Genomic DNA, 26,161 nt, shown 5'->3' with positions numbered 1-26,161 from the left:
CACCAGGGACCCTGGTTCAATTCCGGGCTTGGGTCACTGTCTATGTGGAGTTTGCACATTCTTCCAGTGTCTGCACGAGTTTCCAATGGGTGCTCCGGTGTCCTCCCAGTCCAAAGATGTGTAGGTTAGGTGGATTGGCCATGCTAAATTTCCCCTTAGTGTCCAAAGATGTGTAGGTTAGGTTAGAGGATTACAGGATGGGGCAGTGGAGTGGGCCTAGGTAGAGTGCTCCTTCAGAAGGTCAGCGCAGACTCAATGGGCCAAATGCTGTAGGGATTCTATGATTAAGGTCTGAGGCCTGCAATGAGCCTAAAGCACCTGTGTGTAGACCTTTGTGCATGGTATGTGCAGGGATACAAAGCACACACCGTGTAGAAGATCTGCAGCTTGGGAAAGCATTCAGTGGCTGTACCACTTGGAGCAACATTCCAGACACCCAGAGTCCCTGTTGCTGAAGAGATTCTCCTTTCGGCTCCTGGGTGTCCCTTTCTGCTGCGGAAAAGGCTACCTTGTGCCACATGTTAAAACCAATAGTAGTAGCTTCAGAGCATCCACAGCATTCATATTTTACTGCCGGTGACCTTGGATGCTCTAAACACATCATGTGCAAAACAGCTGGAACACCACTGTAGAAAGGAAATTTATTGCGTCAGGTCAGTTCACTTGGGCATAGTCATGTGTTAGACCATAAGACATAGGAGTGGAAGTAAGGCCATTCGGCCCATCGAGTCCACTCCACCATTCAATCATGGCTGATTTCAACTCCATTTACCCGCTCTCTCTCCATAGCCCTTAATTCCTTGAGAAATCAAGAATTTATCAACTTCTGTCTTAAAGACACTCAACGTCCCGGCCTCCACCGCCCTCTGTGGCAATGAATTCCACAGACCCACCACTCTCTGACTGAAGAAATTTCTCCTCATCTCTGTTCTAAAGTGATTCCCTTTTATTCTAAGGCTGTGCCCCCGGATCCTAGTCTCCCCTGCTAATGGAAACAACTTCCCTACATCCACCCTATCTAAGCCATTCATTATCTTGTAAGTTTCTATTAGATCTCCCCTCAACCTCCTAAACTCCAATGAATATAATCCCAGGATCCTCAGATGTTCATCGTATGTTAGGCCTACCATTCCTGGTATCATCCGTGTGCATCTCCGCTGGACCCGCTCCAGTGCCAGTATGTCCTTCCTGAGGTGTGGGGCCCAAAATTGCTCACAGTATTCTAAATGGGGCCCAACTAATGCTTTATAAAGCTTCAGAAGTACATCCCTGCTTTTATATTCCAAGCCTCTTGAGATGAATGACAACATTGCATTTGCTTTCTTAATTACGGACTCAACCTGCAAGTTTACCTTTAGAGAATCCTGGACTAGGACTCCCAAATCCCTTTGCACTTCAGCATTATGAATTTTGTCACCGTTTAGAAAATAGTCCATGCCTCTATTCTTTTTTCCAAAGTGCAAGACCTCGCACTTGCCCACGTTGAATTTCATCAGCCATTTCTTGGACTACTCTCCTAAACTGTCTAAATCTTTCTGAAGCCTCCCCACCTCCTCCATACTACCTGCCCCTCCACCTATCTTCGTATCATCGGCAAACTTAGCCAGAATGCCCCCAGTCCCGTCATCTAGATCGTTAATATATAAAGAGAACAGCTGTGGCCCCAACACTGAACCCTGCGGGACACCACTCGTCACCGGTTGCTATTCCGAAAAAGAACCTTTTATCCCAACTCGCTGCCTTCTGCCTGACAGCCAATTGCCAATCCATGTTAGTACCTTGCCTCGAATACCATGGGCCCTTATTTTACTCAGCAGTCTCCCGTGAGGCACCTTATCAAAGGCCTTTTGGAAGTCAAGATAGATAACATCCATTGGCTCTCCTTGGTCTAACCTATTTGTTATCTCTTCAAAGAACTCTAACAGGTTTGTCAGGCACAACCTCCCCTTACTAAATCCATACTGACTTGTCCTAATCCGACCCTGCACTTCCAAGAATTTAGAAATCTCATCCTTAACAATGGATTCTAGAATCTTGCCAACAACCGAGGTTAGGCTAATTGACTTATAATTTTCCATCTTTTTCCTTGTTCCCTTCTTGAACAGGGGTGTTACAACAGCGATTTTCCAATCCTCTGGGACTTTCCCTGACTCCAGTGACTTTTGAAAGATCATAACTAACGCCTCCACTATTTCTTCAGCTATCTCCTTTAGAACTCTAGGATGTAGCCCATCTGGGCCCGGGGATTGTTCAATTTTTAGACCTCTTAGTTTCTCTAGCACTTTCTCCTTTGTGATGGCTACCATATTCAACTCTGCCCCCTGACTCTCCGGAATTGTTGGGATATTACTCATGTCTTCTACTGTGAAGACTGACGCAAAGTACTTACTCAGTTCCTCAGCTATTTCCTTGTCTCCCATCACAAAATTACCAGCGTCATTTTGGAGCGGCCCAATGTCAACTTTTGCCTCCCGTTTGTTTTTAATGTATTTAAAGAAACTTTTACTATCATTCCTAATGTTACTGGCTAGCCCACCTTCAAATTTGATCCTCTCTTTCCTTATTTCTCTCTTTGTTATCCTCTGTTTGTTTTTGTAGTCTTCCCAATCTTCTGACTTCCCACTACTCTTTGCCACATTATAGGCTTTCTCTTTTGCTTTGATGCATTCCCTAACTTCCTTTGTCAGCCATGGCTGCCTAATCCCCCCTCTGATAACCTTTCTTTTCTTTGGGATGAACCTCTGTACTGTGTCCTCAATTACTCCCAGAAACTCCTGCCATTGCTGTTCTACTGTCTTTCCCACTAGGCTCTGCTCCCAGTTGATTTTCGTCAGTTCTTCCCTCATGCCCCTGTAGTTGCCTTTATTTAACTGTAACACCTTTACATCTGATTCTACCTTCTTTCTTTCAAATTGGAGATTGAATTCGACCATATTATGATCACTGCCTCCTAAGGGCTCCCTTACTTTAAGATCTTTAATCAAGTCTGGCTCATTACATAACACTAAGTCCAGAATGGCCTGTTCCCTCGTGGGCTCCATCACAAGCTGTTCCAAAAAGCCCTCCTGTAAACATTCAATGAATTCCTTTCCTTGGGTCCACTGGCAGCATTATTTACCCAGTCCACCTGCATATTGAAGTCCCCCATGATCACTGGGACCGTGCCTTTCTGACATGCACTTTCTATTTCGTGGTGCATTTTGTGCCCCCGGTCCTGACCACTGTTAGGAGGCCTGTACATAACTCCCATTATGGTTTTTTTGCCTTTGTGGTTCCTCGACTCTACCCACACAGACTCCACATCATCTGACCCTATGTCGTTTAGTGCTATTGATTTAATTTCATTCCTAATTAACAAGGCAACCCCGCCCCCTCTGCCCACCTCTCTGTCTTTTCGATAGGTTGTGAGTCCCTGGAGGTTTAAATGCCAGTCCTGAACCCCCTGCAACCATGTCTCTGTGATGCCTACCACATCATACCTGCCAGTCACAATCTGGGCCACAAGCTCATCTACCTTGTTCCGTACACTGCGCGCATTTAAATATAGCACCTTTAATTCTCTATTGACCGTCCCTTTTTGATTTCTTAGTATGGTGGACCTTGGTTTACTGAGCCTTTCCATACACTGTCATATTTTGTGGGATGGGGACAATCGTAACCACTCTTGAGTTTTGTCTGTTCGTGGTTTTTTTGTATTCCTAAGCAGCTACGCTCCCCGCTGATTACTTCACCTCTTGGTTCCCTGACTTTCCCTTCCCCCCGAATCTTTAGTTTAAAGTCCTATTGACCACCCTATTTACTCTTTTCGCCAGAACACTGGTCCCAGCTCGGTTCAGGTGGAGACCATCCCAACGGTATAGGTCCCCCCTGTCCCAAAGGCCCCCCTTTGTTGTGTCAGAAGCAGCAGTCTCTGGGATTCTGGGCCAGGGCTGCATTCTCCACCCCAATGTTTTGAAGCAGACTGATCAAAAGTTTTAGGAATCTAACGTAACCCTATCAAATGGACAAAAATTCCTGCATTCCTGTCTGAAAGGTGACCGAATGACCAAGAATGATCTTTTCATTGTTTCATTCAGAGTTCCACTTCAAATGTAACATTCTAAAACAATACTTTCCATGAGTAAGGAGGAAAAAAAATCTTACAGCAATATAAAAACAGAATACTTTCCAAACTGAATAGACGGCTCCAACAAATAGTGGTGGAATATGCTGCACTATGTGGTACGTAATCTCACCCTTGCAAAAAATGAGGTATCCAGCTCATCGGGGAAATCCACAGTGTCCTCTTCCATAAAACTGGGTGGATTAAAGCTGCGTCTCTGTGCCCGCCGTGTCGCACTTTCCCTGAGAGAGCGTCCCTGTAAAAAGAAATAGAGAACCTTGTAAGTGTACAACTAAACTCCACTGCATCAGTGGTCTTCAAAACAGAAATTTCCCATGTGTACAAATCGGCACTGGTTTGTTGAAAATGGAAGGTTTACAAGAACGATACCCGGACTCCAGGGGTTAAGTTGAGAGGAGAGATTATACAAATTAGGCCCGTTTTCCCTAGAATTTAGAAGGTTAAGGGGTGATCTGATCAAAGTCTTCAAGATATTAACAGGGAAAGACCAGGTAAATAAAGATAAACTATTTCCACTTGTTGGAGATTCAAGAACTAAGTAGTCTTAAAAATTAGGGCCAGACCGTTCAAGAGAGATGTTAGGAAGAACTTCGTCACTCAAAGGGCGGTAGAGGTTTGGAACTCTCTCCCACAAACAACAATCGGAGATTGATAATTTTTGTTTTGTAAAGATATTAAGGGATATAGGCCAAAGGCAGCTATATGAAGTTAGGACACAGGTCAGTCATGATCTGATTGAACAACGGTACAGGTTTGAGGGGCTGAATGGCCTACTCCTGATCTTATGAACCTCTATGGAGCACCTTTCATTAACTTAGGACATCCCAAATATGTTTTATAGTCAATAAGGTTTTTTTCACTTTGAAGTGTCGGAAAGAGGGTAATTTGCACCCAGCGAGCTCCCAGCAAACATCAATGGGATCATCTGTTTTTGTGATGTAGGTTGTGCGATAAATATTGGTCAGGACACTAGGGATAACTTCCTGCTCTTCTGAAAAACAATGCCATGGGGTCATTTATGTCCAGCTGGAAGTGGACTCGACGTCTTGGTTTAACATCTTAACTGAAACTGCACTTGAGTGTTGGATCTGATGTTTGTGCCCCAGTCCTGCAATGGGATTTTGATGCCAGAACCTCCTGCAACCAAGTGAGCCACATGTAGACTAGCATTTGATCATTATTGGCCAGATTTACAATATGTTGATTTTATTTCGGAGACGAGTATGGCGTGCCCTCAAAGCTGTTCCAATTTCAGTTGAATTACAGCATTTTATTTTCTCTGTAAAGTGAACAAAGAACAATACAGCACAGGAACAGGACCTTCGGTCCTCCAAGCCTGCGCCGATCACGTGTCCTATCTAGACCAACCGCCTGTATGCTTCTACACTCCGTCTGTTTATGTGCCTATCCAGATAAGTCTTAAAGGTCACTAGCGTATCTGCCTCAACCACCTCACCTGGCAGTGCATTCTAGGCCACCACCACCCTCTGTGTAAAAGACTTCCCCCGCACATCTCCATTGAACCGTCTCGCCCCTCACCTTGAGCTTGTGCCCCCTTGTAATCGTCATTTCTGCCCTGGGAAAAAGCCTCCAAATGTTCACCCTATCTATAGCCCTAATAATTTTATAAACTTCTTTCAGGTCGCCCCTCAGCCTCCGACTCTCTAGGGAGAACAATCCCAGTTTATTCAATCTCTCTTTATAGTTAATACCCTCCATATCAGGCAACATCTTGGTAAACCTTTTATGTACTCTCCCCAAAGCCTCCATGTCCTTCTGATAGTGCAGTGACCAGAATTGGACACAGTATTCCAAATGTGGCCTAAACAACGTTCTGTATAACTGTAACATAATTTTGGAGCTTTTGTACTCGATTCCACGTCCGATGAAGGCAAACATGCCATATGCTTTATTTACCACCATTTCCACCTGTGATGCCACGTTTAAGGATCTGTGGACCTGCACGCCCAGATCTCTGTGTGTCTCTATGCTCCTGCCTTTAATTTTATAGCTCGCACCTGAATTGGATCTACCAAAATGCATCACCTCGCATTTGTCCGGTTTAAATGCCATCTGCCATTTCTCTGCCCAATTTTGCAGCCTATCTATATTCTGCTGTATTCTCTGACAATCTTCATCACTATCCGCAACTCCTGTATCTTAATATTATCCGCAAACTTGCTAATCAGACCCGTTTTCTTCCAAGTAATTTATATATATTACAAAGAGCAGGTACTGATCCCTGGGAACACCACTAGTTACAGACCTCCATTCGGAAAAACACCCTTCCACTTCTATGGCCAAGCCAGTTCTGGATCCATCCAGCTAGTTCACCCCTGACCCCATGTGATCTAATCTTTTGCACCAGCCTGCCATGAGGGACCTTTTCAAATGCTTTACTAAAGTCCATGTAGACAACATCCACAGCCCTTCTCTCCTCAATCATTTTTGTCACCTCCTCAAAAAATTAAAGTAAATTAGCGAGCCATGACCTTCCTCGTACAAAACCATGTTTAATTTCATTGCGGGAATAATCAGATAGTAACATGCAAGCTAATCACACTACAAAAATTAGTATAGGGATCAAGCAAACGAGGATCAAACTCCTATTACTGTGGCGCTGGTTCCTGATACTTGATAAAGATGAAAAGACAAGTCAAAATATTAGGAAGTGGGGAGGGAAGGAAAATCTAATATAAAAATGGTGAGAGTCCTGGTTTGCACAAAGAAATTCTCCAATTTGGGTCTATACACCCATCTCTCTTTCTAATGTGTAAATCCCAGATTAATGCTAAGTATTTCACTGTCAATCAACTTCGAGCCACCCCTCATTCCTCAAGTCACAAACATGTCCCAGTGTACTCAACAGGAGAATGGAATGTACGCCAAAAAACTAAGAAGCACAGCTGTAAAACCATTGAAGAGAAAAGTATGTTTTGGTTTAGGAGGAAGAGGTAAGGCAGAGGAATTTGGAAGTGAGTCATCAATACTGAAGCAGAGACTAGATGGAACATGGTGTGTCAAAGGAGCAAAGAGCACAAAGAGCACAAAGAGACATCTCCACCAACAAGGCCGAGAGAATTAAGGTGAATCCAAAGGGATTCTTTAAGAATATTGAAGGAAAAAGAATAACTAGAGAGAATAAGATCCCTCAAGGACCAAGGTGAACATATATGCATGGAACTGCAGGAGATGGGCAAGGTTCTCAATGAATATTTCTGCTCTGTGTTTACCGTGGAGACTTGGGAACCTGGGAAGGTTAGTGGTGATATATTGGGGACAGTTTGCATTACAGTAGAGGTAGTGATGGATGTATTAAAATGTATGAAGGTGGATAAATCTCCTGGCCCTGACCAAGTATATCCAAGAACACTGCGTAAGCTAGAGAAGAAATTGCAGGAACCTTGGCTTGGCTGAGATATTTGCACCATCGTTAGCCACGGGTGAGGTCCCAGAAGATTGGAGGGTAGCAAATGTTGTGGCCTTATTATTTAAGAAGGGTTGCAAAGAAAAACCTGGGAATTATAGTCCGGTAAGTCTGACATCTGTGGTGGGTAAGTTACTAGAAAGGATTCTGAGGGATAAGATATACAGGCATTTGGAAAGACAGGGTTCGATTAAGAGTAGTCAGCACAGCTTTGTGCATGGGAGATCATGCCGTACAGATTTGTTGGAGTTCTTTGATGAAGTGACCTGAAAGGTTGATGAGGGCAGGGCGGTTGACGGGAGTCTATATGGACTTCAGTAAGGCATTTGATAATGTTCCACATGGTAGGCTGCTCTGGAAGGTTAGATCACATGGAATCCAGGGAGAGCTGGCAAATTGTATATACAATTGGCTTGATGGTCGGAAGCAGAGGGTAATGGTGGAAGGATGCTTGACGGACTGGAGACCTGTGACTAGTGGTGTGCCTCAGATGTCAGTGCTGGGCCCATTGCTGTTTGTTATCTATATCCACAATTTGGATGAGAATGTACAAGGCATGATCAGTTAAGTTTGCAGATGACACTAAAATAGGTAATAGTATAGACCGTGAGGAAGGTTATCAAAAATTGCAGCAGGATCTTGATCTTCTGGTGAAGTGGGCAAATGGAGTTCAATACAGATACGTGTTACATTTGGAAAGTCAAATCAATGTAGGACTTTCACGGTGAATGGAAGGACCTTAAGGAGTATCGTGGAACAGAGGGACCTTGGAGTTCAGGAGCACAGTTGTTTCAAGGTGGAGTCAGAGGTCGATAGGGCAGTGAAGGAGGCTTTTGGCATGCTGGCCTTTATCAGTCAGGAAATTGAGTATAGAAGTTGGGAAGTTATGCTGCAATTGTTGGAGAGGCCGCACCTGCAGTATTGTGTTGAGTTTTGGTCACGTTGCTGTAGGAAAGAGGAGAGAGAGCAGAAGAGATTTACAAGGGTGTTGCCAGGACTCAAGGGACTGAATTTTAGGGAGAGATTGGACAGACTAGGACTTTTTTCTTTGGAACATAGGAAACTGAGGGGTGATCTTAACAAGGTGTATAAGATCATGAGAGGCATGGATAGGGTGAATGCATTCAGTCTTTTTCCCTGGGTTGGGGAATCGAGAACTAGAGAACGAGGTTTAAGTTAAGAGGGGAAAGAATTAATGGGAAACTGAGGAGCAACTTTAAAATAATTTTTTTTTTTTTTTTTTTTTTTTTTTTTTACACAGAGGCTAGTATGTATGTGGAATGAGCTGCCGGAGGAAGTGGCTGAGGTAGGGACATTGACAACATTTAAAAGGCATTTGGACAGATGCATGGATACGAAAGGTTTAGAGGGATATGGGCCAAATGCAGGCAAATGGGGTTAGCTTAGATGGGCTTTTTGGTTGGCATGGACAAGTTCTGGCTGAAGGGCCTGTCTCTGTGCTGTAGATTCTATGATACATAACTGGCTAGGCCATAGAAGACAGAGAGTAGCAATGGAAGGGTGCTTTTCCGATTGGAGGGCTGTGACCAGTGGTGTTCCGCAGGGATCAGTGCTGGGACATTTGCTGTTCGTAGTATATATAAGTGATCTGGAGGAAAATCTAACTGGTCTGATTAGTAAGTTTGCAGACAACACAAAGGTTAGTGGAATTGCGGATAGCGATGAGGACTGTCAGAGGATACAGCAGGATTTAGATCATTTGGAGACTTGGGCGGAGAGATGGCAGATGGTGTTTAATCCGGACAAATGTGAGGTAATGCATTTTGGAAGGTCTAATGCAGGTAGGGAATATACAGTGAATGGTAGAACCCTCAAGAGTATTGACAGTCAAAGAGATCTAGGTGTACAGATCACAGGTCACTGAAAGGGGCAACACAGGTGGAGAAGGTAGTCAAGAAGGCATACGGCATGCTTGCCTTCATTGGCCGGGGCATTGAGTATAAGAATTGGCAAGTCATGTTGCAGCTGTCTCGAACCTTAGTTAGGCCACACTTGGAGTATAGTGTTCAATTCTGGTCGCCACACTACCAGAAGGATGTGGAGGCTTTAGAGCGGGTGCAGAAGAGATTTACCAGGATGTTGCCTGGTATGGAGGGCATTAGCTATGAGGCGAGGTTGAATAAACTCGGTTTGTTCTCACTGGAACGACGGAGGTTGAGTGGCGACCGGATAGAGGTCTACAAAATTATGAGGGGCATAGACAGAGTGGATAGTCAGAGGCTTTTTCCCAGGGTAGAGGGGTCAATTACTAGGAGGCACAGGTTTAAAGTGCGAGGGGCAAGGTTTAGAGTAGATGTACGAGGCAAGTTTTTTTACACAGAGGGTAGTGGGTGCCTGGAACTCGCTGCTGGAGAGGGGTGTTGGAAGCAGGGACGATAGTGACGTTTAAGGGGTATCTTGACAAATACATGAATAGGATGGGAATAGAGGGATACGGACCCTGGAAGTGCAGAAGATTTTAGTTTAGATGGGCAGCATGGTCGGCACAGACTTGGAGGGCCGAAGGGCCTGTTCCTGTGCTGTACTTTTCTTTGTTCTTTGTTTGTTCTTTATACTCTATGAAGGCACATGGACAAGGATAAAACATTTCAAATCAACATGTAATCTAAAAGGGTGCCAATGGAGTCCAATGTGAACCCAGACAATGGGAGTTTAGAGCTTTACATGGCTAAGTTGTGAGACTTGCTGGGGCAAATATTTAAAATAAAGTGATCCTCCAATTTACTATCCCTTCAAGTAATTATGTTGCCCAGCCAGCAAGCCCGGAGAGCCATGTTCCTTGTTAGATTTGAAGGTCAGTTAGTCAGCTACATGACCTCAACCATGGGAAAAGCAACAATTTCTCTCCATGATAAGGATAAAGGATCTTTTTTCCCCCGTTTTGGCAGTCTGCCCGAACATCTCTTTACCTGGCTCCATTTAACATTTTGCTTTCTAACGCTCTTGCAAAATGTCTTAGAACGTTTTATTACATAATTCAAATATAAGTCGTTGTGATCACAGAAAAATACAGTGCAGAAAAGGTTCTTCAACCCATCGAGTCTGCACCGCTGCATGAAAGGCACCTGCTCTGCCAATCCTAATCCTATTTGACTTTTGGCCTATAGCCTCGAATGTTAAAATGTGCCAGGTACTTTTTAAAGGATGTGAGGCAATCCGCCTCGACCACCAACCCAGGCAGTGCATTCCAGACCATGACCACCCTCTGGGTAAAAAAGCTTTCCTCGAATCCCCCCAAAACCTCCCACCCCTCACCTTGAACTTGTGACCCGTCGTGACCGACCCTTAAACTAAGGGGACCGCTGTCGCCTATCCATCTTGTACATGCCCCTCATAATCTTGTACACCTCGATCAGGTCGCCCCGCAGTCTTCTCTGCTCCAGCGAAAACAACCCAAGTCTATCCAACCTCTCTTCATTTAACTAAAATGTTCCATCCCAGGCAGCATCCTGGTGAATCGACCCTACACCCCCTCCAGTGCATATCCTTCCTATAATGTGGCGACCAGAACTGCACACAGTACTCTAGCTGTGGCCTCATCAATGTTCTATATAACTCCAACATGACCTCCCTACTTTTGTAATCTAGGCCACGATTTGAAGGGGGGGGTTGAGCGATGATACCTCTTAAAACTGAATAGTTAGCATGCCACTAGAGTAGTTTTACATAAGTTAATTTATTAAGGATTGAAATGAATTATAGGACTGAGTAATCATTATCAACCATTAAACATGTATTTTTAGGACATAGCAGTAATAAGTAATCAAATGGGATTTAGAATAGCTAACTTGACAAAAAAGGACATTACTTCTGACATCTTGTTTTTGTGAAATAATTCAGGGTGCTGGTTCTGTTGTTCTGTTTCTCACAAACACAGGTCAGCACAGGCTGCTGGGATTGTACACAGCTGTCAGGATCCGGATCAATCATGCGCTGCTTGCGATTCTATTGGGTGAAGTTTAAACACTGCTTGCAATTCTATTGGATAAGTTTAAAAGTAGCTTCAGGGATTGGATCGCGTCCAACTGGGGTGGGCTATTGATTTTTGAACGTTGTATAATTACTGTGTTCTGGTCTTTGTTCGGCAGAACAGGTCTTGGCAGATATCCAGTCTGTTCTCTGTGTACACGTAACAAGCTTGATTAAATAAGCCACCTTGTCCAGGTTGTCGTGTTTGTTCCTCTCTGGACTGAGTTGAGCCACAGGGAATAACCCCACGTGGAAGCTTACTCAATACACAGGTCTTGAAACCGCTCCTACATCACGATTGATAAATGCAAGTGTACCATATGCCTTTTTCACCACCCTATTAACCTGCCCTTCTGTCTTCAGAGATCTATTTACAAACATGCAAAGGTACTCAAGATTTCCCAATTAGGTGCCATTCGTCGAATATTTCCGTGTCAAATTGTTCCTTCCAAAGTGTAACACCTCACATTTTTCAGGATTAAATTCCATCTGCCACTTTTCTCCCCAATGACCATCCCGTCTATACCTTCCTGTAACCCAAGACTCTCAGCCTCACTGTTAACCACCCGGCCTAACTTTGTGTCATCCGCAAACTTACTGATCCTGTCGCCCCACATAGTCATCTAAATGACAAATAATTGGGGACCCTGCACAGATCCCTGTGGTATACACTGGCTTCCAGTCACTAAAGCTGCCGTCTGTCATCACCCTCTGTTTCCTGCAGCTCAGCCAGCTTTGAATCTACCTTATCAAGTTCCCCTGTATTCCATGTGCATTTGCCTTCTTTATAAGTCTCCCATGTGGGACCTTGTCAAATGCTTTGCTGAAATCCATATAAACTACATCAACAGCACTGCCCTCATCCACACACTTAGTCACGTGCTCAAAAAATGCAATCAAATTTGTTAGGCATGGCCTCCCTCTGCCAAAGCCATGCTGATTATTCCTGATCAAACCTTGCCTCTTCAAGTGGAGATAGATTCTATCCTTCAGAATTTTCTCCATTAGTTTCCCCACCACTGACGTGAGATTCACTGGTCTGTAGTTGCCTGGCTTATCCCTACAGCCTTTCTTAAATAGTGGGACCACATCCACGGTTCTCCAGTCCTCTGGCACCTCCACAAGATTTGGATCAGGGCCCCTGCGATCTCCGCCCTCGTCTCCCACAGCAACTTGGGACACAATTCATCCGGACCTGGAGATTTCTCCACATTTAAGCCAGCCAACACCTCCAATACCTTGCCTCTCCCTATGACAACTTGCTCAATAACCTCACAGTCTCTCTCCCAGAGTTCCATATCTGCCTCATCATTCTCTTGGGTAAAGACAGTTTTGATATAGTCACTTAACACCCTACCAATGTTCTCTGGCCCCACCCACAGACCCCTCCTTGGTCCCTAATGGGCCCTAACTTTTCCCTAGTTATCCTCTTCCCATTGATATATTTATAGAATATCTTGGTCTTTCTCTACTTTTACCAGCTAGAGATTTCTCATATCCTATCTTTGCTCTTCAAGATTAAAAATTGAATGCAGAACTCTATTTAGTTTTGAATGTAGGGTGTCACTATTTTGTTGTTTTCTTGAAAGCATTGACATTTTAAGCGTTTTTTTCCCTGAAATATTCGCAAAGAGATGGTTTTATTGACAATTTTATTAGCAGGTCCTGATGAACTGGAAACTCGATTATAGATTCTATCTTGGGCTGCAGTCAAGTTCAACTTGCCCTTGTAACTTCTGCTTTGTGATTTTGTAATTTTGAACCAAGTTTTGGAAAGTTCCACTGGGTGATCCTGTGAAAGTTCTAATGTGCGAGGTTAGACTCACTTGTATACAACAGCTTGACAGGCACTTAGCAACTCTTCTGTTTGGCCTCATGCCTGTAGTTACAGATGTTCAACTATAATCTATAACATAGTTGGCACAATTCTGGTGCAAGGAGAATGTTATAGAAGACTTTTTTCTCTGTCAATGATCCAGTCAAAATGTTAGCCAGTAATTATATATAAAGGTGAGTAATTTGCTGAATGGACATTTAATTACAACAGCAAAGGACAAATAGAAGGGATAGGTCCCCCAATGAATATCTATATATTATCAAGCAAATAGATCATTTTAATTGTCTAAGTCCTAATTGTGGCAATTATATTTACATGCAATGAACAGATTGATAGAGCTACACAGGGTTACTATCAGGGCCTCAAGAATACATAAAGACAATAATAAATCTAGCGATAGTCATAAAGTAATATTTAATAGGTCTATTTAACTGACAACACATGCATCTGAGATGCATCATTAAGCTGTTAGTCTACACAGCCAGAAGGCCCAAGGCTAAAGTTTTATGCGGAGACATTCTGAATTGACAAAATACTTTAATGCAACCACTGCATGGAAATGTAGCAACTTTTACAAGAAAATTATGAGAATATTACTACTGCATTAGTGTCATTACTGTTGGTTAGAAACTAGAATCATTACTTCATTTGTGATTTTGTACTTTTAGTTGCATCAGTTTTAGATATTGACCATCATGGTGACTTGAGCGGTACGGTACTTTGGTTCATTTACTTAATTGAAACACCGACTATTTGTCACTCTCCAAAGGATTTGTGAATCGTCCTGCTCTTCACCTACCTTTACCAGGGCTGCTGCTGCCCTGAAACTCATCTTAGCCACAGACTCCCTCTTTCTTCGTTTAGGTATCCGATTGTATCCAGAACGGGAACTCGTGAAGGAGCACAGGGATGCAGCACCAGGAGTGATCGGAGTATGTGGAACACTGTAGCCATCACCGTCATCGGGCATTCGAAATGCCCTTCCTCTGGCTAGAGGGTCAACAATCTGCATGGAGTTAAAAACAAATTAGAATTAAATCACTGCAGTGAAAGACGTCCAGCTTATTTGGGGTGAATTGGGACACACGCAGAGATGTGAACCAGCCAGAATCTCACTCGGAACTGAAAACTAATGGCACTGCTGGCCTGGTATTGGAAATGCTTGTGGATGTCTAATGGTGTTCCCAATTTAATTCAAAATAACCTACTCACGGCCTGTAATTTACCGTCAAAACGGTGGTGAAACTCTGTGTTCACCGTCATTACATGCATGAAACGGTCAGAAATGGGCACAGTGGCTAGCACTGCTGCCTCACGCCGCCGAGGACCTGGGTTCGATCCTGGCCCCAGGTCACTGTTAGTGTGGAGTTTGCACATTCTCCCAGTGTCTGCGTGGGTCTCACCCCAAAAGATGAGCAGGCTAAGTGGATTGGCCATGCTAAATTGTCCCTTAAATGGGGAAAAAAAAAGAATTGGATACTCTGAATTCATTCTAAAAAAAAGAAATTGTCAGAAACGTGTTCCATCTGCCCGGGTGCAGTTAAATGTGGAAAGCTAAAAGTCACTGTCAATGATTCCTTGCTCCACAACGGGTGCTCCAGAAAACCTGGGCTGTTGTTTTGAAGCTATTGTAACTTTGGAGTGAAGATCTGAAGAACTGCTGGTGCTGATGCCAAGACGTGTTATAGGTAAGAAATTCCTGGGGTAGATTTGAAACTTCTGCCAGCTTTCCTATTTAAAAAAAAATCCATGTAAAAATTACAAGAGCCACATACTGACAATCCAGGCTCACATCAAAACTTCTTTCCATTACGCTTTGTGACTCCAAACTGCCCACCGGACAGAGGGAACTCCTATGTACAAAGCTGAAACTGGCCACTTAAATTCTAGCAGGCTCAGTTCTGCCCAGGTCAAGTCCTTGCTGGATAATTTACCTGCTTCTCATTGCTGTCAATAGAATTAGGAAGCAAGGTGAGCTACAACTGATGTGATGGATGGTGGAGGCCATCATATTTTGAGCCTTGCCTCTTTCTTTGATGTCTGTATGGGAGGCAGAAGATGCAAGAACCTACTACACATGTTGAATGGGTGGAAAATGGGATGAAGATTGATGAAGCCATTTCCCACCATATCCAGCGAGATAATGACAGCAACCTCATGCCAGTTATGGGCCAATGAAGGGCCAGTGTCTCACACAAGAAGCACAAGAGAATATTAAAGTGTGATGGTTTGCGTGCAAATGTTTTTCCTATTTCATATTAAGGTCAATGCACTAAATAAACCAATGACAATATTGTAATGATTACATGTCTCCCAAAAGTAGTAGGCGACAGGTGATTTTTGTACTTGGCCTGTATTGGCAAATATTCATCACTGATGCAATGCAAACCAATTTACATAAAGATAGAAACAGGCTATTTGCCCATATTACTCTGTGCTATCATTTATGCTCCACGCATAAATGATAGCACAGAGTAATCATACCTTTCCAGCATATCCTGCCATTCATTTCTCCATCTCATCTATCTTCCTCAACTGCTCTATGCAACTCACTTCAGCTATTTTTCGAGGCACTGAGCTCTATCTTCTCTCCGAAATCAATTAATTTCGCTTGAATTCATTTTGCCATTTATTGCTGACTATCCCTTGAGAATAAAGTCCCAAACTCTGGTAAGTATATCTGCCCAGCTGTTACCTTCCTCGTGAATTTGTACTTCTCCGATGCCCCATTATCCTTTATGTAATACGGAAACTGGAACTGTACACAGAATGCGAAAGGAGAAAAATTGATAAGGCCTTAAACTGCGGGTGGGAATCAGGATTAATCCATGTCTCCTTATTTAAAAAGGCCCAACTAGTAAGCACAAAACTGGAAGAGTTTAGCGTTTGAACTAAGCCTGAACTTCCTTAAGGGGAGGTACATTTTGACTTCAGCAGGTACCAGGATACAAAGTTGGACATAGCGGAGAGCAAGCTCCAAGATCCTCCAACACATCATTCAAGACTTTGGTGCAGGAGGTGAATAGGAGAAAATGTTCCTCTATACACAGGGGACCAGGATGTCCTGCAGATAAGCTCTGACTAGGCAATATAGGCAGCTAGCTTTGGCTGGCAACACCATGCAGCCCCAAGGATCTAGATGTAGTGGTGGAAGAAGTTCAATGACCTAACAGGAGGCGGTTTAACTTAGTGAATCCATCTTGAAATACCACAATCCCCCTGCACCATTAGCCTCGCACTCTGCTCAATTCACCACACTCCAAACTTGCATCTCATTCAAATCTCCATCAATTACAACTCACACCTCATTTTCATAGTCTCAGTTTGATTTCGTACTGCTGCATTTTGCACACACTGCCACGATTCAATTATGACAGCCACATCATTCAAATAGATTCCGCCATTCTTGCTCATTCAGTACGCGCTCTCTTGCAGGACAAAGAGGTGCATAGCCAGCAATAGCAGCACCTATCCGGCATTGGGCAGGCACAGCAGCATGGATTTACCTCAAAGAAGGAGAGGGTATTTGCCACATTATTGAAGCGACCATGACCCATTCCATGGGTAGCAGAAGGGCCGAAAGGCTTCAAGACGATGGTATCATCGTATCTAATCCTTCTTCTCACATTCCACTTCTTCCTCATAGCAAAGTCTCTTCTGATTCGGAAGCTGCAGGTGGCACAAGCATGTATATTGCCTGCCTTCATCTCTTCTTGTTGCCACTACCTTCGTAGTTTTCTCCTTTCAGATACTGAAGGATTGCCATCTGGCCAGGAAGTTATGTAGGAGTGCGAAGGGCAGAGGAATAAGATACTGATGACTGTGAAACACTCACTCTATCTCAGATTGCAGCTCAGGTACCAGCACTTCCTCCACTTAAAGAAATGGGATCTATATTTTTCTAAAATTCACTTATGGGATGTGGGTGTCGTTGGCTAGGCCAGCATTTATTGCCCATCCCTAATTGCCCTTGGGAAGGTGGTGGTGAGCTGCCTTCCTGAACCGCTGCAGTCCACGTGGTGTAGTTACAACCAGAGTGCCGTTAGGGAGGGAGTTCCAGAATTTTGACCTGGAGACAGTGCAGGAACAGCGATATATTTCCAAGCCAGGATGGTGTGTGGTTTGGAGGGGAACTTCCAGGTAGTGGAACTCGTTATGCTGGTTGTCAACCATTTCGACCCGAAACTGCCGCTAATCGTTCACCATTTTCGTTTCCACACATCTTCTCAAAACCTGGACAAACCTGTAACGGAATTCCTGGGCACATTAGCGAAAATGCGCAAAGCTGTGGGCGTTCCACCCGACATTATCTGAGACACCTGGACACCGTTTGGCTTGCGGGATGAGAGACGGAATAACCCAAGAACGTTTGTTGGGTGAAATTAATCTGGACCTGAAGAATGTGACCAAGATAACTTTGTCCCGGGAGGGCGCAGAAGGCGGTGTCCAGGAGCTCCGATGGATGGCCGTCCTGAAACTTGTTGCCCAACAAGGCGTGGAATGCACCTCTCCAGTGCCGCAGTGCTGGACTCCGGCCGCTGGGAGCGCACTCCGGGTGACCAGGATCGACGGCAACATTTTCCTGCTGAGGGATGCCGTGCTTCCTGCACACCAGAGATTCCTGCTGCACGGGACGAACGTACCGGTACCAGAGGGAATCGGCGGGGCAGGTGCCAGCGAGAAATTACACATAGCCACCACCGCCAACCCGATGACTGACCCATAGGACGCATTTCACCGATAACGAGCTGGAGGAGGGCCACTGCCTTTACTGCATTTCGACAGCATGGATGGTGCCTATCCAAGTGACGGTCCGGATCAAAGATTTCCCAATAGGGGTGGAGCTTGATATAGGTTTCTGTGATCGGCCGCCGCACGCACAACCACTCAGGGATGCACGTCTTGGCGCTACGAGATGCCGATTTCCGGTTGGCGATGTATACCACGGGGCCATTGGAGATACAGACATAGACACGTAGAAGAGCAGGTGGAGGCCCTTTGGCCCTTCGAGCCTGCTCGGCCATTCTTCACGATTATGGCTGATCATCCAACTCAACAGCCTAATCCTACTGTCCTCCCATAGCCTTTGATCCCATTCTCCCCAAGTGCTATATCAAGTCGTCTCTTGAATATATTCAAAGTTTTAGCATCAAGTACTTCCTGTGGCAATGAATTCCACAGGCTCACCACCTTGTGTGAAGAAAGGTCTCCTCATCTCTGTCCGAAATAGGTCACCCTGAATCCTCAGACTGTGACCCCTGGTTCTGGATACACCCATCATTGGCAACATCTTCCCTGCATCTACCCTGTCTTGTCCTGTTAGAATGTTATAAGTCTCTATGAGATCCCCCCTCATTCTTCTGAACTCCAGCGAGAACAATCCCAACCTAGTCAATCTCTCCTCATATGACAGTCCCGTCAACCCTGGAATCAGTCTGGTAAACCTTCGCTGCTCTCCCTCGAGGGCAAAAACATCCTTCCTCAGAGAACTGCACACATTACTCCAAGTGTGGCCTCACCAAGGCCCTGTACAACTGCAGCAACACGTCCCTGCTTCTATACTCAAAACCTCTCGCAATGAAAGCCAGCATCCCATTAGCCTTCTTTACCACCTGCTACACCTGCATGCTTACCTTCAGCGAGTGGTGCACAAGGACACCCAGGTCCCGCTGCACACTCCTCTCTTCCAATTTGCAACCCTTCAAGTAGTAATCTGCCTTCCTGTTTTTGCTTCCAAAGTGAATAACTTCACACTTATCCAAATTGTACTGCATCAGCCATTGATTTTCCCACTGTCCAACCTGTCCAGATCATGCGATAGGATCCCTGCATCCTCGTCACAATTCACCCTCCAACCTAACTTGGTATCATCTGCAAACTTTGAGATGTTACATTGTGTTCCCTCATCCAAATCATTAGTACATATTGTGAATATCTGGGGTCCCAGCACCGATCCCTGTGGCACCCCACTATTTACTGCCTGCCAATTTAAAAGGACCCATTAATTCCTGCTCTTTGTTTCCTCTCTGCCAACCAGTTTTCTATCCACTTAATACATTTCCCCCAATCCCATGCGCTTTATTTTTGCACAATAATCTCTTATGCAGAACTTTGTCAAACGCCTTCTGAAGTCCAAAAGGACAGCACGGTAGCACAAGTGGCTAGCAGTGTGGCTTCACAGCGCCAGGGTCCCAGGTTCGATTCCCCACTGGGTCACTGTCTGTGTGGAGTCTGCACATTCTCCCCGTGTCTGCGTGTGTTTCCTCCGGGTGCTCCGACAGTCCAAAGACGTGAAGGTTAGGTGGATTGGCCATGATAACTTGCCCTTAGTGCCCAAAAAGGGTAGGAGGGGTTATTGGGTTATGGGGATCGGGTGAAAGTGAGGGCTTCAATGGGCCGGTGCTGACTCTGACTGATCCTGCCACTTCTTTCCAAATGTTGCACTATAAAGTCCTTGATAATGGATTCAAGAATTTTCCCCACTACCGGTATGTTAGGCTTACTGGTCTATGATTCCCTGCTTTCTCTCTACCTCCCTTTTTGAATATCGGAGTGACGTGAGCTACCCTCCAATCTGCAGGAACAGTTCCACATTATATAGAATCCCGGAAGATGACCACCAATGCATCCACTATTTCCAGAGCCACCACCTCAAGCACTCTGGGATGCAGATTCTCAGTGCTTGGGGATTTATCCGCCTTCAATCCCATCAATTTTCCCAGCACCATTTCTCTACTAATGTTGATCTCCCTCAGTTCTTCCCTCTCACTAAACCTTTCATTCTCCAACATTCTGGTATCTGTTTTGTGTCCTCTTTTGTGAAGACAGAACCAAAGTACGTATTCAATTGCTCAGCCATTTCTTTGTCCCTTATTATGCATTCCCCTGTTTCTGTCTCTAGGGGGCCTACATTTCTCTTTACCATTCTCTTTCTCTTCACATATCTGTAGAAACTCTTAGTGTCAGTCTGTTCCCTGCAAGCTTCCTTTCGTCCTTCTTTGCTGAATTCTAAACTGCTCCCAATCCTATTATTCTTCTTGTCCAATCTGTATGCTTCTTCCTTGGATCGAATACTATTTCTAATTTCCTTTGTAAACCATGGATTGGCCCTCTTACCCATTTTGCTTTCGTGCCAGACAGGCATGAACACTTGCTGTAGTTCCCCTATGTGTTCCTTGAATGTTTGCCATTGCCTATCCACTGTTGTCCCTTTAAGAAACTCTCTCCAATCTATCAAGGCCAACACACGCCCCATATCTTCATAGTTCCCTTTATTAAGATTCAGCACCCTAGTCTCCGAATCAACTACTTCACTCTCCATCTTGATTAAAAATTCTATCCTGTTATGTTCGCCCATCCCCAAGGGGTCTTGTACAGCCAGATTGGCAATGATTCCCTTCTCATTACACAGTACCCAGTCTAAGGTGGCCTGCTCTCTAGTTGGTTCCTCCACATATTGGTCAAGAAAACCATCCCGTATACACTCCAGGAATTCCTCCTCTACGGCATTGTGGCTAATTTGATTTGCCCAATCTATGTGAAGATTAAAATCACCTATGATCACTGATATTCCTTTATTACATGCATCTCTAATTGCATGTTTAATTCCATTCCCAACATCATCTCTGCAGTTTGGGGGTCTATATATGACATCCACTAATGTTGTTTCCCCTTGGTATTTCTCAACTCTATCCATACAGACTATACATTGTCAGAGTTACTATCCTTTCTCGCTACTGTGTTAATTTCTTCTTTAACCGGCAGTGCCATGCCACCATCTTTTCTTTTATGCCTGTCCTTTCTAAATAACGAAAACACTGGGACACTCAGTTCCCATCCCTGGTCACGCTGCAGCCATGTCTCCCTAATCCCAATTATATCGTACCCATTTATATCTATCTGCGCGATTAGTTCATCCACTTTATTGCAAATTTTCCATGCATTAAGGAACAGAGCCTTTAAGTTTGTCTTTTTCACATTGTTTGGCTTGCTCCCAATATTTTTCCCTTTTGCCCTGTTTGAATTTGGTTTCTCCACCTATCACTTTTCTTCTTCACTTTTCGACCTTTTGTTTTTGTCCTTGCTCCCTCTTTCTCTGACTCCTTGCATAGGTTCCCAGCCCTCTGGCATATTAGTTTAAACTCTCCCAACTGCTCTAGCAAATAGCCCCTCTAGGACATCAGTTCCAGATCGCGGTCCCCATGGAATATGGGACTCAAGTCAGCGAACTTGCCACTGGTAGTGGTAAAGGTTTTGGGCCCAAATTTGCTGGAACGTGATTGGCTGAATCGTCTCTGGGTGGACTGACAGCAAGTATGCCAGATGTATCCTGGCACGTTTCCCGGGGGTATTCTAGGACGGCCTCCGTACCATCCGGGGGGCCTCAGCCAAGATATCAGTAACCCAGAGGCTCAACCACGCTATTTTCGTACCCGCCCTGCGATCAAAGGTTGATGCAGAATTGGACCGTTTGGAGAAGTTGGGAATCATCCACCCGGTGCAATTTGCGGATTGGGCTGAGACGGCCTTGCCTGTTATGAAGCCTGATGGTTCTGTCTGCCTCTGCGGTGATTATAAAATGACCGCCAACCGAGCATCCCATCTGGATCATTATCCTGTGCCAAAGATTAAGGACCTCTACGCAAGACTCAGCAGAGGAAGGACTTTTATCAAACTCGACATGAGCCTCGCGCTATCTTCAACTTGCCTTGGACCCGTCCTCACACAAATGTGTGACCACCAACACGAAAAGGGGGCTGTACGAGTACACCAGGTTGCCATTCAGAGTCTCTTCAGCATGAGCTATATTCCAAAGATTGATGGAAAATATCCTCCGAGGATTGCCACAGGTGGCAGCCCATCAGGGTGATGTGCCATTCACCGGTTCCGACTGGGAACACCTGAAAAATCGAGGGAATACGCGGGGTCCGCCTGCGGCGCGTCCACACGAAGGAGGCAGCCTTTTTTTAAAAAATTGTTTTTAATAAATGTAGAGTACACAATTATAATTTTTTTTTCCAATTAAGGGGTAATTGAGCATGGCAAATCCACCTAACCTAGGAGGTGGCCTATTTAGGCTACAGGGTAGACAGGCATGGAGCACACCCAGTACACGATAAGGTACAGGCCATCCGGCAGGCACCCATACCAAACTATTATGGGAAGTTCATCCCAAACCTGGCAACAGTGTTGGCCCCACTGCCCCTGTTGTTAAAGAAGGGCCAGCAGTGGTTTTGGGACCCGCTGTTGCAGAGTGCTTTCGACGAAGAGAAACGACGACTGTTGTCCTCTGCTGACTCACTTCAACCCATCAAAACCTTTGTTTCTCATGTGCGACGCCTCGCCCTATGCAGTCCTCGCGCACAAGATGGACGGTGGCACTGAGCGGCCCATTCGCTTCCCGCACTTTGGAGGTAGCAGAGTGAAATTACACTCAGATATAAAAAGATTTGACGCTAGTGTTTGGTGTAAACTGGTTCCATCAGTATGTCTAGGGACATGCATTCACAATGTATGCAGACCATAAACCCCTATTGGGGTTGTTCAAAGAGGATAAAGCAATTCCCCCAATGGCATCGGCCCATATTCAGCGTTGGGCTCTACTCTTGGTGGTATAGGAGTATGTTTTGGGATATCGCCCAGGGATTAAAATCCCCCACACGGATGCTCTCAGCCGCCTCCCACTACCCACCAGTACACCAACGCTTATGACATTGGACAAAATAGTCACAACCTTACACTTTATGACTCTTTACCTGTGACCGTGGTCCAAATAAAGGCACGGACACAGACAGACTCAGTGCTTACCAGGTTCGGTCACATAGTGCTGTACAGGGCCCAGCACCATGCCCCCCCCCCCCAGAAGACCCGAGGGCATTTACCACAATAGTGGCGGGACTCAGCGTGGTGGTTGGCATCCTGCTGTGGAGTTCCCACATGGTCATCCCTGAACACAGCCAAGAAGCAATTTTGCAAGACCTCCATAGTGGATATCCGGGGCTCTCTGCAATGCAAATGTCGGCCCAAAGCTGCGTGTGGCGGCCCGGAACACCAAATGTTCCCCCCGGCAGCTCCACTTCCCCCTTGGGAATGGCTGGGCCAGCCATGGCCCCGCCACCATGTAGATTTCACAGTGCCTTTCCTGGGGGCGATGTACCTAATTATAGTAGATGCGCATTCAAAATGGATGGATGTGAACCAGATGACGATGACTACATTACGTGCCATCATCGAGCAGCTCAGACAAACTTTTGAGTGTTCACGGACTCCCGGAGGTACTTGCATCAGGCAACGGCATCTATTTTACAAGTATGGAGTTCGCGGATTTTCAGAAACAAAATGGAGTTTGTCATGTCTGTACCTCACCTTATCACCCGCCACCAAATGGATTGGCGGAAAATGCCGTGCAGACATTCAAACTCTGAAACAGGCCTCCGGGTCCCCAGAAACCTGCCTTACCCATTTCCTGTTCCATTGTAGAACCACAATGCACAGTACCATCGCGGTGACACCTTCAGAACTTGAGGCACACGATTGAGCCTCATTTAGCCAGACATCAGGGTAGGATCTGCAATCAGCAGGAACAGATCGGAGCAAAGCGACCCAGGCCCATTAGGGCGGCACGGTAGCACAGTGGTTAACACTGTTGTATCACAGCTCCAGGTTCCCAGGTCGATTCCTGGCTAGGGTCACTGTCTGTGCGGAGACTGCATGTTCTACCCGTGTCTGCGTGGGTTTCCTTTGGGTTCCCCAGTTTCCTCCCACAGTCCAAAGATGTGCAGGTTAGGTGGATTGGCCGTGATAAATTGCCCTTTGTATCCAAAAAGGTTAGGTGGGGTGCTCTTTCCAATGGCCGTTGCAGACTCAATGGGCCGAATGGCCTCCTTCTGCACTGTAAATGCTATGAAAATTAGGGAAATTGTTGCAGGCGACGCCATTTACACCTGGAATAATGCAGACGGGGTGTTATGGATTCCGGGAAAGAGAATAAAACGGTCCAGGCCGGTCTCGCAAATTGTGCGGGTACAAGGTAAAGACTCCACCTGACACATGGATCATCTCCGAAGCCAGGTGCAACAGGTGCCCGAGGAGCGACCGAGACCATAGGGGCCAGTGGTATCCCTCCCTCCGGAACAGCAGCCGGTGATGCTCAGCGAGGTGGCTGCACTTTGTGACTCTGAAATGCGGGATGTCGACCAATCCAACCAGGAGTGGGACCCAGAGTTTAACCCATGGAGGTTGGCACAGATCCTTTGGTGACCGCCGAGCAAGTGGCGGAGGAACCGCCCAGACGTTCGAGCAGTAAGCGATGCTTCCCGGTCTGTTGTACTCCTCTGGTCCCGGAATGGCAGATGCTGGATAGACAACCCCAGGCAAAGAGAGCAAAGGATTCCCTCCTTCCCATTGAAACAAACACTGTATCAGACTTGGGGAGGATGGGTGTGTGGAAGCACAGGGAGAGGGGCGGTATAACCCCACAAGAGGCCCAGGGATCCGCACCCTCAGAGTCCCTGTGGCCTCACCCAGATTTAGGGGGGGGGGGGGGCTACCCCCCTTTGCTAGGACTGCTGGGACATAAATACCCTGGCCCAGGTGTGGGCTGGGCGCGGGAGACCTATCGGGGAATAGGAGGTGTAAATAGTAAGGAGAATAAATCTAAGCTTTTTTGCAGTCATTGCTTCCGAGTGGTTGCTTGCCTGGGACTTTACTAACAGAATGGTACACTGAAGATCTTTGGTGAAGAAGTCCTCCAGTTGAGAGCCTTTCTGCCCCCTACTCTCTCTGTGAGCACTTTTTCTCCCTCTGTGTTGCATCTGTTCTATCTCCTGGACAAGAAACAATATGAACCATGACCTAGCTGAGCTGTGCCTTACCAGGTGCAATGCCACACCTTGCAGACTGCACCAACTGAATCAGCGGCACAAAACTCACAGCACTTCCACAAACACAGCAAGAGCTATTAGAAATCAATCAGCAACTAACTTGAAAAAAGTGGATGATACCTTTAACTAGCATCGGCTGGGGCCTTGGAGGTAGTTGGCAGTTGGGGAGATGCCATACAAATGCTGAACGCATGCCCAGCCGTGTAAGGTTAAGAGGGCATTAACTGGAGTGTTGAGTTTGAAAATGGTGCCAACAGCATTATACATTGATAGATGCCACCATTGGCATACAGCAGGCAGTGCTCCTAATGCACATGTTAAATCCCTCACAAAAACAGCATCTCGGAATTGTTTGCATGTAGCACAGACAGAATTTTGCCCTTAAAAAAAGCCATCTGTGACACTGAAAGTACCAATGCTAACATAGCTGAATTTTGAGGCCTAAACCTGATCTAATGAAGGTGTGATACAAGTTTGAAAGCAGGCTACTTTTCCCTGCAATTGCACTTGGCATAAAGGACCACCTCGGTGTGGAGCATGGAGGAAAAGACCAAAAATAAAAGGGTCTGTCCACAAAGATTAAGAAAAGGAGCATGGGGCAATTTCTCTAATGGCCGTAATATCCTGCCCTCCCGATTTCCCTCGATACACTGCGCCCAGCTAAGCCTTTCTGGCAAACACAATAACAGGAAAACCTGCCCAGTTATTCATACAGTGCCACAAGTCTGTGTCTAATTCATCGTTTCAACACATTGATGAGCTGATCCCAGGCTGCAGTTTTAAACATGGACCGTAAATAAGCACATTCCAAGATGTTCTACTGTCCAATCTTTCCTCTTTTCAATGCACTTCAGAGTTAATTTAAGCACAGGACACCTTCAATTTCATTGCACCAATCAAGG

General features: G+C 45.4%; 1 protein-coding gene across 9 annotated transcripts in view; it reads right to left on the bottom strand.

Annotated features, from left to right (window-relative positions):
- Positions 1-26,161, bottom strand: part of LOC140394014 (inactive rhomboid protein 1-like) — a 561,145-nt gene that overhangs the window by 76,150 nt on the left and 458,834 nt on the right. For all 9 annotated transcript variants that reach the window (XM_072480776.1, XM_072480778.1, XM_072480779.1 and 6 more), the window contains 2 exons: positions 14,177-14,383; positions 4,236-4,358 (listed from right to left, as the gene is read on the bottom strand). In XM_072480776.1, coding sequence (XP_072336877.1) covers positions 4,236-4,358; positions 14,177-14,383 — 330 coding nt within the window. The remainder of the gene's footprint in view (positions 1-4,235; positions 4,359-14,176; positions 14,384-26,161) is intronic.

The sequence above is a fragment of the Scyliorhinus torazame genome, chromosome 17 (assembly GCF_047496885.1).
Source record: "Scyliorhinus torazame isolate Kashiwa2021f chromosome 17, sScyTor2.1, whole genome shotgun sequence".
Classification (NCBI taxonomy): Eukaryota; Metazoa; Chordata; class Chondrichthyes; order Carcharhiniformes; family Scyliorhinidae; genus Scyliorhinus; species Scyliorhinus torazame.
The sequence above is the reverse complement of the archived record's forward strand: the minus strand, read 5'-3'. Positions and strand labels throughout refer to the sequence as shown.